Here is a 14,602-nt window from a genome sequence, read left to right on the forward strand (position 1 = left end):
CTATGACCTTTACGTTTTCTGGTTTCTGCCATGAACAGCTTCCTTGAAGCTCTGAGAGAATGCCTCCAAAGCATCACTTCTGCCCTTATAGGCTTTATCTAAATGCTCACACAGATCATGACATTCCCAATACATGAGTAAGCTGAAAAATCAAAATTTCAGGCTTACAAACCTGTCTCTATGGATCTGTGACTGAGTATGTTCCTGATGTTGGTAGGCTGTCATGCTATATATAAAAAAACAGGGATGTATAATGATCAGGGAATGTTCTTGGGTTTGTTGCTCACTTGTACATTTTTTTTGGCTGTGGGCAGGTTGTTTATCTATTTTATGATGTAACTTCAAATGAACCATAATCTTACATAGTCCAGAAGAACACACATATGCGAGTTGTATTCAGACTGCTGCCCAAGTTGCTTTTACAAGAGGGTGTTCTACTAAAGAAAATTTACTTTCAGATCTTTGGAAGAGTAATTCTATTTGAAGTTTAAATCACAGAATCACAGAATGTTAGGGATTGGAAGGGACCTCGAAAGATCATCTAGTCCAATCCCCCTGCCGGAGCAGGATTGCCTAGACCATATCACACAGGAACGCGTCCAGGCGGGTTTTGAATGTCTCCAGAGAAGGAGACTCCACAACCTCTCTGGGCAGCCTGTTCCAGTGTTCGGTCACCCTCACCGTAAAGAAGTTTTTCCTCATATTTATGTGGAACCTCCTGTGTTCCAGCTTGCACCCATTGCCCCTTGTCCTGTCAAGGGATGTCACTGAGAAGAGCCTGGCTCCATCCTCATGACACTTGCCCTTTACATATTTATAAACATTAATGAGGTCACCCCTCAGTCTCCTCTTCTCTAAGCTAAAGAGACCCAGCTCCCTCAGCCTCTCCTCATAAGGGAGATGTTCCACTCCCTTAATCATCTTCGTGGCTCTGCGCTGGACTCTCTCTAGCAGTTCCCTGTCCTTCTTGAACTGAGGGGCCCAGAACTGGACACAATATTCCAGATGCGGCCTCACTAAAGTACTATAAAGTACTAAAGTACCACTTTAGTACTTTAAAGTACTTTAGTACTTTAAAGTACTTTATATAGTACTTTATAGTACTATAAGCATTAAAGTACTATATTGTCACAACCACAAGAGCTAGAAGTTACTCAAGATATGTTCTGCCTTTTTTATAGACCAGGGAGATCGTTGGAGAATACTTTCCTACTGGGCATCTTTGTCATCCACTGGTCACAGTTAGCAATATCTGCTAGAATAGTAAGACATTGTTGCATATTTTCAGTTAGCTGGGACTGTCTGGATTATCAGTGTTTTACAAGCATTTTGACCCTGGAAAACAAGCCTTCAAATTTATGAAAGTTGACAGTGATGCATTAGTATTGTAAATATTGCTGTACTAGGCTATATTCAAGAAGATACTTCCTTGTGATATGTTTATTTGTATTCTTTTTCTATTTACCATAGCAATTTAAGACAGAAGCTTATCAGCAGCAGATAGAAATGGAAAGACTGAACCATCAGGCAGAACTATTGCTGAAGAAGGTAACAGAGGAGAGTGACAAGCACACTGTTCAAGACCCTCTCTCAGAGCTCAAACTGATGTGGGACAGCCTAGAAGAAAAAATAATAAATAGACAGGTAAATAAACTTGAAGGTGGGGGCTTATTCATGACATAGATTTTTGAGAAAAGCTTTTTATTATGTATAATGTTTGTATCAATTTACACATTCATTCCTTTTAGTTTGGAAATTACAGAACTATATATAATAGAATTTGAATTTTACAATTTATTGAGTTGTTTTTATGGTTTTTAAACCCTTAGCAGTATTTTTTGTCACTTCCTCTGTCAGCAGTGCTGTGTCGAATCATTATTATTCATTTTGGTTGTTTGATGACATCTTAAGTAGCAGTTGAAAACACGTTTATATGTGCAAAAGTAATATTACCTGCTGAACTGGGCACTTGAAAAAAAAAAAACAACTTAATATTAAACTGTTTCAGTGCTCTTTCCTTAAATTACCAAAGTGAAAGAGATTTAAAGATGCAGTGCTTTGAAGTGTATTTTTTTTTCTAAATTGAAACATTTCACAACAAAGAAAAGGTTTTAAAAAGATCATGCACCAAATTGCATTTATATTAAAATTATGTTTTAAGTAATGAAAAACTATTGTCATATCTCTGATGAGAGAACCTTCAAACTTAACTCTGCTCTGGTTACACGGGGTCTTTGAAGGTCAGGAATTTAAGCCTGGAATGTAAAGCTTTACAGGGGAGTTGCTAACTCAGCTCTAACTTTAAAGCAGTTGCTTGTGTTGGATAACTGTTTCTCCCTGGTTTTTATGCTATCATGTGCATGGACTCCACTCTGGATTATCGTGACTAATGGTAATATAAGCCAATTCAAAAGCATTGTGAAACCATTTTATTGTTAATTTTATTTTTACTGTAGCACAAGCTGGAAGGTGCCTTGTTAGCCTTGGGGCAGTTCCAGCATGCCCTGGATGAGTTACTGACATGGCTGACGCATACAGAAGACTTGCTGAATGAACAGAAACCTGTGGGTGGAGACCCCAAGGCTATTGAAATTGAACTTGCCAAACATCATGTATGTAATTATAATTAATATTAACTGAAATGTTTTTTTGATGTTTATCTTAGTGATGAGTCTTTTAGTAAAACTTAGCACTTGATAAATAATTCTCTATAGAGATTTTAAAGATGCAAATTATAGCTGAAATGCAGGCTTGGAATGACTAATATCTTTCCTCTCATTCCTCTATATTCCTTCCTTTCTTGTGCATGCCATGCAAGTGGCATAGGTTTTAGCTAAAAAGAGCAGCTCACCCTAGTCTCCACCTTTATTCACCTTAATTTGACCCAGGGAACTCAAAAGTTACTGAACCTGCTACTCTCCCTGAAACAATAAACCCCTTGATTAGTTCTCGTTAGGCCAGGTCTCACAAAATGCATGTGACCATTACACATCTTTCGTTCTTGTTTCTTCCTTCTCAGAAAATAGTGATTTGTTGTTTTGAATTCTGCAAAATTGTATCTCAGTTGGGTGCAACTAACACGAGTAATGCTTCTCTGAAAATCTCAGCAAACTTAAGGAGTGTCCATGCCTCCATCTTTTTCTCTTTGTTACATACAATGTAGGGTTAATTTTTATTTTTTTTTAAAGTATTTTTACTGATTATTGTGACTTTGGAGCCCATGGAAGTATGCTTCCATTGTGCCTTTATTTTGAAGAGCATCTCCTAGGAGCAAGAGAACTGCTCTACTTCTTTGTGTGACTCGATGCTGTTCATGATGATGTGTTCTTTCTAGGCCTGAAGATTTCAAACTAACCTCGTAAATCCTCTCGTTTCCTTTAAATCTGCCATTTAATTTTTGGTCTGCATATGATGTGAAAAGTATTCAGAGTCTGTTTTGGATTTAGAGAATTTATTGAAATTGACAGTACACAGATAATTAAGGCATTTTCATTGTTTGTGGTAATGCAGCTCTACAGCTTTTGAAGCCTTTTGCGTGGTCAGTTGGAACTTGAGCAGGGTAAAATATGTACATGCCCTGTGTAACTACTGTTAGAAACAGACCCTTTAAAAAAAAAAAATCACAAATCCAGCTTCCACTCCATGAACCTTTTATATTCTTGTCGAATGGAAGTGTTTTACTGCTGAAGGAGCATCCAGACATCGTTTATGACTTTATCTACCTTCAGTGCTGAAGGGGTTCAGCAAACACATGAACAAATCTACTTCCTTTTCATAAAACGGAGTTTATAGGTTAGAAAGTTCACACAGTAGTGCATCCTGTGGTAGCTTGGAAAAACATCCATCTCTTGAATAACTTTGGAAAGAATAGACCTTGTTCTTAGTGGAGCATCAGCAGGAAGGAAGGGATAAGATGCATCTGCTTCTGTGAGTATCCCTTTTTTTCACCCTGTTAGGAAAATAAAATAATGAATATCTTCCAGCGCTTAGCTTAGAAGAATGAAAGCAAATGTGATGCACATTTTGTGTACAAGGGCTACTTGTGACTTGCTGTTTCACCAAGTGCTCTGTATAGTTTATATAAAAGTTCCTTTGTATTTAGCTTTACATTTTTTTCATATGCTAGCATTTTGAATTCAGTCATAAACCTGAATTTCTTAGCTGGGGTTTACCATTCCCTTCCCAAACATTTTGCATATTCTCTTTTTCTGTTCTTTATTTCTGGTATTTTAAAGCTTTTTTTAAAAAAATCTTTCTGAACACAGCCTTCTTTCCCAAAATGTACTTTTTGCATTTTACGGTTTTTCTGTGGTTGTTGATAACAGGTTTTCAACCAGATGGAAGGGGTCTTGTGGTGTTAATATTACAATCATTCCCCAGCTTTTAGCACAGCTGAAGAGTCCCGGTAGCCTGACATAACGTGAAAAGAGTTGTAGACCTGAAATGCGTAAAAAGGCATCATGGCAGTCAGGTTGTTGTATGGCACAGCAGGCACATAGTATTCTTGTTCCTCTCTCTCCTCTCTTCTTAGACTACTGCACCACAGGTAATTGGCAACACTATATATAACACTGTTTTCACACCTTACCCTCAAAACCAAAGAAAAATCCTATTAAAGAAAAGTATCTAGTAAATTAAGGAAAGTGAAGAAATAATTCTTCACTAGCAGTACCAGAAACCTTTCATAATTTCAGAAATAAATATATGTATTCAGAAGGAGTATATTTTTTTTTTCCAAGATATAAAAATAAAATGTAACATTTTGGCAGAATGGTCTCTTACTGCTTTTGATCGAAGAGACCTTAGTTATTAGCTTTAATGACTAATACCTGTGCTGATGTTAAGCTATTGCCTGTCACTGGATTAGAACTAGCTCCATCACTGTAATTGCCTTCATTCAATAACTTAGCAACATGGCCAGTCACACATACTGTGTTACAATTGTAGGTGCTACAAAATGATGTTTTAGCTCATCAGTCTACAGTGGAAGCAGTTAAGAAAGCAGGAAGTGACCTGATTGAATCAAGTGCTGTTGAAGAAGCAAGTAATTTACGGAGCAAATTGGAACTTCTAAATCAGCGCTGGCAAAACGTGCTGGAAAAAACAGAACAAAGGAAACAGCAGCTGGACAGTGCCTTGATCCAGGTGAACAGGAAATGATCAAATAAAGACATAACTCAGAAAAAGTGTTTTTTTACATGAAATACATAGATACATGTATTAGAAGTTGGCCTAAATCAAAACCATAACACAGACACTCCTGAATTTGGAGAAAGTTTGAATCCAGCTGCATCTTCCACAGCTGGCCACTGTCTTTTATAGTGCTGAATCAAGACTTCAGCTTTTGGCCTACATATTTTAAAAGGGTGAAATTTCTATATACATACGTTATTCAGGGAAAACATTGATCTCACAGTTGCTCATTTAGCCTGCTTTCAAGATTTCCATGTTTTTTGGTTTTGTTTTTATCATTTAGATTGGATTGAGCTAGTTTAAATTTTGGGTTGGTTTGGTTTTTTCCTTTGTGTTGTTTTTCTTTTCATTGCCTTTGATTATTGCAAATATCTGATTAAATATGTTGCCAGTATACTTCTGCATCTGAGCTAGTATTAGAATGGAGACGTTTAAGTAAGCTCTAAAATGATATGGTATAATTTAGGCCCAAGGTTTCCATGGTGAAGTTGAAGATATGCAGCAATGGCTGACAGACACTGAACGTCAGCTGTTGGCATCAAAACCTGTTGGAGGCTTGCCAGAAACAGCAAGAGAGCAGCTTAATACCCATATGGTAAGTATCAGTATTAGAATGCTTTGCAAATTGCATTTCAGGACTAACCATCTTTCAAGAGTGTTTATGGTAAATACAGAGCATGTTCTGTATATCACAATGTCTGTACAATATCTTAAAAAATTTTAATAGCCTTCAAAACAACACTGTTATTTTCAGTGTAGGAAAAGTAGTCACTTGGGAGATACCCAAAGCTGAACCATTAATAGCGTTGAGACAGAAATAAAAAAACTTTTGCATCCTTATTCTCAGAAAGAAAAACAGAAACTGTTTGCAGATTTTTCAGTGATGACTGTTCTTCTTTTCCCTTCTGTCCCCATAACAACATTTATGCTTTTTCTAAGATATGAAGGTGAATCTAAAAGTGATCCACGTTCGCTGGACCTTGAATTAAGAGACTCGATCCTTTATTCTTTATCTAACCAAAGCTGACACTGAAGTCATCATTAGCACAGATGTAATAAGGACTACTGGCTCATATAGAGACTGCTTTAATTAGAAATGGCAGGCTGATCAGGATGCCTGAATTATTCCATTCCTTCCCTTCCTTTCTCTTTAAGAAACATTATATGGATTTCTCTGTCCTCATAGAGCTTAAAAAAAGACACTTAAACTTGATGTCTTACCTCAAAGGAAGGTGGTTCATAGTGCTCCATTTATGTAAAATCATGCTGTGCCGTTAGGCCAGGATATAAGCCCAAACCCAGTCATCTAAACTCCTGACCTCCTGGCTCAGATGTAAGAGTGATATTTGCTGAACTGTCCTTGAACTCAAATATGCCTGACACAGTTTCCATTAGGATGCTGCTTTGTCATAGCTTTAAAAATCAGATTTTATTTTGAAATGATGCTGAAAGTCATTGCCTGCCAATGTGGGGCACTTTTTTTTTCCTTCTTTTTTTCCTCCAAAATTTAGCAGTAACTATTTTTGGGAAGGAAAATAATGTACAGTTTTGAAATCAGTTATGACAGGAAACTAGGACAAAACACAGAAATAACCTTGCAGGTTTGAACCCCACCAGTCCTTCTCGTTTTGTCTTAAAGTAAAAAAAAAAAAAAAAAAAGGACAAAAAAGCACCTTTTTTTTTGTTTTTGTTTTCCTGTGAGGGTGAGGTGTAAACATGATGCCATGAAAGTCAGTGGATCTCTTTCCATTTTTCATTCTGGATGTAAAGTCAGATCAAGACCAAAAAGTTTTCCCTGGAAAATTTCAGGGTACATTCTTTTACTGTGCAAATTTTCTATACTTACAGCACTTACAGATTGATTCATTAAAGAACCTTTAAACTGAATGTAGTAGTATAGTTGGAACAAATGTGAATGTGTCCCCAGTAATATTTACTCTATATGTACAATCATTTCCTAACCTCATATTTTAAGATAGTTACTATGTTGTGGGCCATCATGTAACTGCAGGCATTGAGTTGTTATCCTTTAATGTATATAACCCTTAAAAAATAGCACTTGACTTCTGTTTAGTTAAACCTCAGTGCATCTGTGCAGATATGTGTAAATTCTTTTTTTTTTTTTTTTTTTGGCAACTGAAATGTTGAAGCCACTTATCATGTTGAGTACTATTTATCATAAGTTCCAAATTCAAACTTGCCCCTAAGCGATACAAACCATGTTAATTTGTAATGTGTAACTGAAAAAGAAAGTTTTGCACTATATTTTGATTTGTTTCTCACTGGAAATAATGTTATGAACCATCTTCTTGAGTATAAGGTCTGTTTCTACAGATATGAATAAAAGAGCCTTCAACCATAATCAGTTCACAAATGGAGTTGAGATTGGGCAGCATTTCCAGCTAAGGCAGCTCCAGGAGAACAAAAGATATGAAGAGACATTACAGGACACCAGCAGGAAAGGGGCTTAAAAAGAGGCCTCTTTGGGTGTCCCAGTGCTGCTCAGAACATCCCTCTCCTTTTCTTAAAACAATCGTTTTTTCTCAGTTCCTCCTTTAAAATAACTTGAATTGCTCCTGGCCTCTGAAGAGTGTGGCACTACTGCAGAATTAACCACACTGATGAGCCCCTGTCTTAGACTAAGCCCAGCCCCAGTGTTTGGGGCCGTTCCTGCTGTGCTGTGTCTCACCTGTGCTGCGCTCTGTATGTTTACTTCTGTGGCGTTCTTGTGCTGCAGTAAAATAAGATGCTCTGGGGAGTTATGGAAACCAGAAATACTGGGTCTGGGCTTTCAGCACACTGTATAATGCTGACACTTTTTGTGTTTCAGCTACAGATGGACTTTAAACCAACCAAGTTGTAGCAAATCTTGTGCACTAAGTGCATAGCACTCTCTTTGCCAAGCTTTGGATCTCAGAGAAAACATCTGATGGACAATACAAGTTCTCATTTCCTGAAGAACTGGGTCCTCTCTTTGTTTGTTTGGCTTTTTATTAATTACATATGTTTTCTTTATTAGTCTGAATCATACCCGCTAAATGTTGGGGAAGGAATAAATATTATGCTAGCATTTGTGAAGAGTATTGAATTTCTACCTGACTTGTTTTTTGGTACTTTCTTTATTTAGGAACTTTGTGCTGCCTTTGAAGCCAAAGAGGAGACATATAAGTGTCTAATGCAGAAAGGCCAGCAGATGCTTGCAAGATGCCCAGAGTCTGCTGAAGCAAACGTTGAGCAGGACATAAATAACTTAAAAGAAAAATGGGAATCAGTACAAACAAAGCTCAGTGAAAGAAAAGTATGTGTTTTTACATAAAAATAGAAGTGTAAATCATGTATTTAAGGATGTGAACGTTCAGTGCTTGCACGCATGCAATCTTGCTTGATCTTTAAGATTTAAAATCAATCGTAGAGACAGTTATGCAGCATTCACTGGTATGTTTAGAAAGTACTGGGAAAAAATGGGATTCAAGAAGTTGATTATCCGTAATTGGGGGGTGGATGGGTGAGAATGGCACAAGTCTGTTCCATAGAAATATATTAACAGATACTGATAATGCTCATTTGGTAGGACAAGGGCTTTTCTGGTTTTTATTACAGTAATCATAGACATGAGAGAGTGAATAAAATTATTTGATCATCCGAGTTGATCTCCTCGGTACAGAATTGCCGCATTAATTTTCCTTTTATCCTTTTTTTTTCTTAAAATTCCCAAATGCTTGGCCTTATGCCACTTACTTCAAGTGACTGCCTTCTGTTCTAACATAGATCAGTGATTTCACTGATACGCAACATACGTTTTCTTATTATTAATTTCATTTTGCTTTCATTCCTTCACGAAGAATAGTCTATTTGTTCTACCTCAATCAAACAGTGAAGAATGTCAATAATTAGAGAGTAACTCTCTGTACAGCCCTGCTATGTATAAAGCACAAATACTTAACTCACAACTTAATTATATTTTAAAGTAAGAATTCTGATGTCTCTTAAAGTAACTGTATAATGGAAGAATGTCAAACTAATTAATACCCAACATGAGCATCTTCTTGCAGGAAGCTGTAAGGTTGGAGTGCTCAGCTAGGCCAGCAGTACGATTGTTGAAAATATCTTGACTGCTCTCTCATGATCAACAAAAATTCTGTATCCAAAATTAGTCTTGGTTCAGGCAACTAAAATGACAATTGGGATTTATTAAAAAGAAGTGGTCTAGGCAAACTTGTTCTTTGTTTAGTGCAAGAGAATAAATCAGATGACCTCTTCGAGGCTTTTCCAAATGGACTGCCACCTTAGATTTCCGAGATTCTACTGGTTTTGTATTGAAATCGATAAATTCGTATGTCCCATTAAGGATTGAGTAGTAGTAGATGTAATGTGGAAAATTTTATCTTGATACTAGGTGCTGTATTTTCTACTCATCTATTGTACATAATTTTACCGTTACTCTTCTATCTCCTTTAATATGTAGGCTGTTATTTTAAAACTCAGAGACTTTGAGTTGGAAAAATGTTTCAAAATGCTGAACTAAATGCTAAACTAAAATGGTTTACTCCAAAATACTGAACTAAAATGGTTTACTTGGCTGAAGCCCCTGCACAATATCAACTGCTATTAAAGTATGACATATCTTTACAGACCAAACTGGAAGAAGCCCTCAATTTAGCAATGGAGTTCCACAACTCACTTCAAGATTTCATCAATTGGCTTACTCAGGCTGAGCAAACTCTAACTGCAGCTTCTCGGCCAAGTCTTATCTTGGACACTGTCTTGTTTCAAATTGATGAACACAAGGTATGTAAAGAAACAGATGTGTAATGTTTTTCTCCCACTCTGTAGAGATACTATAACAATGTCCAAATGAACCCTGTAACGCTGGCACTCAGAGAAACATTTAATTTGTTTTAAAATTGCATTTTATAGTCTTACTACATCATTCTTTATCAGACTGGGTTTTTTTTCTTTACTGTTTACCCAGTGCTTTGAGCAATGTAGTATTCAGAGTAATTTTCTCCTTTTTCTCCAAGGTTTTTGCCACAGAAGTGAATTCTCATCGAGATCAGATCATAGAGCTGGACAAAACTGGAACCCATTTGAAATATTTCAGCCAGAAACAGGATGTTGTCCTTATTAAGAATCTACTGATTAGTGTACAGAGTCGATGGGAAAAAGTAGTTCAACGCTTAGTTGAAAGGGGAAGAGCTTTGGATGATTCAAGGAAAAGAGCCAAACAGGTAATCGGACAACAGCTGTTGTACAACTCTTTGAACTTAGCTGTAATTACATCCAGACTCTTGAAGAATATGGTGCTTTAAAGCACTTTCAAGTAGGTCTGGGTTTAGTGTAGCAGACATTCTTGAGTTAGTGGAGCAATTTCTGTGATTCAATCATAGAGCACTTCATTTGGGAGGTGAAAGCATCATTTTCAACCCAAGCAGTGACTTCTGTGTGCAATACAGGACAGTCTGAAAGAAGAAAGTTACAGTATGGCTTTCAGATGTATATTAGTGCCATCTGTCCTCAAAAAGAAGTTTCACATTCAACCCCTTATTTTTTTAAAGAATGTGATGAACCCCTTTCACTTATCTGTGGGAGTGTTCCTTAGTATTTTCTTCTTGGATTTACATTGTGCCCTGATTAATACTCATCACTTCCTTAATCTCTTTATGTTAGTTACTAGACCAGTGTCTTCTGTGTGGTAAGATATCTCCATTTATTTCCTTAAAAACCTGGAGAGTTTTTTACACAGTTTTCCTCACCAGGGAGCATTCATGGCTTTTTCCTTAGATTCAAGTTCCCCTCACTGAGGAACATAAATGATAAGATGCAAAATGTATGAGAGGAATGTAATCTGTTTAAACATCAATATGAAGTTCTAGCTTCTTTTTTTATTCAAGTGAACATGACCATACAAGATTTGGTCATGTTCACAGCCAAACCACATTCCCATGTTCACTGCTACAGCCACTCAACTCAGAGAATAAGAACTTCTCTGAGCAATGAATTAGCCCATGAGCCAATCAAATGTTGCTTATTTTCCTGCAGTTTCTCTTGTGCATTCACACACACAGCAGTTCTGCAATGAGATGGATTTCATCTCTGTATCCATTTACAGACCTGAATACAACAAGTTATTGATTTAGGACGACAGCTATGCAGAGCAGGGAAGGAGTACTGAAGGGTACTGGTGTCAAGGCTGATCCACCGCCCTGAACAAAAGGGTCCAGGAGCCTTAAGAGTTTTCTGAACTAGTTCCTTGTGCTTTCATGTGTAGGCAGCCCAGGCAAGAAGAATTTTCAAAAGAAAATCAGAGAGAGAAACAACCAGCTTAGAAAAATTGAATCCTAAAGGGATGCTGCTTTGTGAAAGCTGGGTGAATCTTTGGTCTTTCGCTGCTTCCTTTTCTGAAGCACTTTTTTTGTTGAGACAGGAAGGAAGATCAAGGATCTGTTCCTTGCCTGTCAAGATAGCACTTGATGTAATGAGAGCATTTTTGAGCGTCCCAGGGAAAATCTTGAGAATCATCCAGACGGGAGTTTTCCCCAGTGATTTACTACTGTTGTCGCATATAGGCAATAGCTAAGCCCCATTCTTGCTGTATTTACTGTTCATTACTAACAATGTAGGAATCTAAATGACCAACACATCAACAGAAGTTACCAATATGTCTTTGAAAGATGCATACTATGTGTGCATATCATGTACATAAAAGGTTGGTGATTCACCTGGGAGAAGGGAGGCTAAGTCAAGTGGGAACATGGTTGGGGTAGTCCCTATTTGAGAGACCAGGGAGAAAAAGCACACCAAATCTTTCCGAAGCTTACAGAGTACTTGTTTGGCTTGTAGAGAATTGGTTGGGGGTTAATGTTTTCAGACTATTTTATGAACCAGTGAATTTTAAAATCCATGGAAATCTCACTTTCCTGCAGTTCCATGAAGCCTGGCACAAACTTATGGAGTGGCTAGAAGAGTCAGAGAAATCTTTGGACTCAGATCTTGAAATTGCAAATGACCCCGACAAAATAAAGATGCAGCTCGCACAGCATAAGGTGAGTCATGAGTGATGAAATGCAAAGTGCCCAGTGAGATGTAGGTAGGTCTATCAGCCTTGTACCATTCAGTCAGTAAAGGAAGTATATTCATGGTATCACGACAATGGAGTGCTTATTAGCATCAAATTAAATGATGGTGTGTTACAGGTGGGGAGTGAAAAAAACTTTTCACAGTACCTGATCTGTGAGGGAATGGTTAACTATGAAGAGGAAGGACATAATAATACGGCACCATGGAAACTTTAAAAACCAAAGTAATACTATCTCAGAATAGGAATCTCTGAAGAGGTTTTATTACAGGCTTTTTTCAGTCCTTAAACCACAATTTTACCATCCAGTTATTTGGGTTGGGATTTTACTTTTAATTCTATAGGACCACCTCAAAACTGAAAAATAATCTTGTATTTTGATTGGCAGTTGCTTTTTATGTCAAGTGGAAATATTAATTAAATCCTCTAGAAAGTACAATGACACCTTTAGTAGCAAAGGTTGTTTCTCATCATGGGATTCACAATTCCAGGACCAGCTTTCCACAAAACCGGCTACTGTAGGTGAAAATGTAAAAATCTCCCTAACTGACCTGGCTTTTCAAACAAATAATGACAATGTAAAAGCTCTGTAGTTCCATCAGACACAGAGCAGAAGGATGGATAGAAGTCGTCTTTACTTTGCTTTTACTTTTGTAAAGAGCCTAGAATAATATATTACTGAGGATCAAGTGGGTGAGTGGTAGAATCTTCAGAGACAGACTGTGTCTCAAGATCTATCTTGGAGCAGTTTCATCAGAGACAGAGTATTGAAAGATAGTTCATTTTTCTACATTTTGGCATACATTTACTTCTACTTTTTATGTTAGTCTTATTGTTCTCCTTTTACTCCTATTTTTTCATTCTACACAATATCCCCAAGGGTTTGCATATCTAATTTTTCCCTCTCAATGTAGCTTCTGATGATTGCTTTTACCTCTGACAAGTTTCACCATGTATATTAATGATGGGTTACTGCATCAGTCTACTTTATATTTTTATAATCTCTCAGTTTACGTGATGATTTAAGCATTGTTTATCAACCAGGAGAATATTCTCCTTTAATATGGGAAAGTTGGCTGTTGGTCAAGCAAAAATAGTTTTACCTATGTTTGCTGTTAAAACTTTTACATAAAACCTACATTAACATTCTGTTATGCTAACTCTGCAATTTCAGTTTGTTGTGGGATTGCTGCTGTTGCCAGAATTTGAAGTCAGCAATGGGAATTTAGGGAAAAAAAAATCGTTCTGTTAAGATAGTCTCTTCTCTTCTCTGACTCTATCAATCTTTTATTCCTTCCAGTCCTCTCTCTTCTTTATATAAAGCTCAAACTCCTCATGCATATGGTCAACACATTGTGACTTTGCTTTGAGGTCCTTTCAGGTCCTGAGGTTTGACTCTCTGCCTTTATTCTCCTCCCCTCCTCTGAAATGTTAAACTTGATAATCCCACTTGTTCTTTATACCTACAGCAGTTTGTTTTATGAGCCCAAGCTTCCTCACATGGATTGGCAGACTCGTCACTTCTCTCAATGATAACTTTACTCCAGCTTCTTTCCGTATACAGTGCCTGCAGAGAATAGCTACTTGAGTTGCTTGAATCTTATTTCTCATTAAGGAATGGGATGGAATGTGGCACAGGGACATTAGGATTGAAACTGGCGATTTGGAGGAAAAAGATTAATGTATGTGAGAGGGGGAGTTCTGTGAACTTTGTGACTTTAAACTTCAAACAACCCCCCCAAGAAATCAACTCAATTGTTTTCTAATGAGCTGTCAAACCTCCCAACACTGCAATGTCCTTCCTTGTATTTTGAGTCTTTTCCTTCCACTCCCACATATACCCCCTGTGTCTGTGTTTGTCTTTTCTGTCCAGCCTTGAAGGTTTCCTTGCTCCATTTAGTAGATGATCTTGCTATCTGAACTGAATGTGTGCTCTGTGTGTGCTGTAAGCAGTAATTTGGACTCACTCTTCGCCAGTTGTTACTGCCAAAAAAAAAAAGGCGGCCCTGAAAGAGAAAAGCCAAGATAATATGTTTTCTCTCTCACTCATATCTAGTGTGTTGCCAGGGACTTTTGGGGGTTATTCATGGTCTTATTTATCAGCAATTTTTTCTCATTTTTAGAAGTCAGGAATGGAAAAACCCTTACTAGGTCACCCAATCCATTTCTGTGCTAATGCTGAATGTTCCTTACAGTACATTTATATGAACCTGGCTAATTTTATCTGTATGTTCCCATCTTCTTTAGAAGGAAGGTAGATAGTTAATTAATTCATCTTACCTGTCTGCTCCTGGTAGCTTAAATCAAAATATACTCTCAGTTACACCTCTCTGA

At 37.3% G+C, this 14,602-nt stretch overlaps 1 protein-coding gene across 12 annotated transcripts in view; it reads left to right on the plus strand.

Moving 5' to 3' along the window:
* Positions 1-14,602, plus strand: part of DST (dystonin) — a 326,171-nt gene that overhangs the window by 283,844 nt on the left and 27,725 nt on the right. For all 12 annotated transcript variants that reach the window (XM_068410532.1, XM_068410453.1, XM_068410484.1 and 9 more), the window contains 8 exons: positions 1,471-1,644; positions 2,457-2,612; positions 4,948-5,145; positions 5,660-5,788; positions 8,321-8,491; positions 9,826-9,981; positions 10,215-10,421; positions 12,117-12,236. In XM_068410532.1, coding sequence (XP_068266633.1) covers positions 1,471-1,644; positions 2,457-2,612; positions 4,948-5,145; positions 5,660-5,788; positions 8,321-8,491; positions 9,826-9,981; positions 10,215-10,421; positions 12,117-12,236 — 1,311 coding nt within the window. The remainder of the gene's footprint in view (positions 1-1,470; positions 1,645-2,456; positions 2,613-4,947; positions 5,146-5,659; positions 5,789-8,320; positions 8,492-9,825; positions 9,982-10,214; positions 10,422-12,116; positions 12,237-14,602) is intronic.

The sequence above is a fragment of the Nyctibius grandis genome, chromosome 1 (assembly GCF_013368605.1).
Source record: "Nyctibius grandis isolate bNycGra1 chromosome 1, bNycGra1.pri, whole genome shotgun sequence".
NCBI lineage: Eukaryota > Metazoa > Chordata > Aves > Nyctibiiformes > Nyctibiidae > Nyctibius > Nyctibius grandis.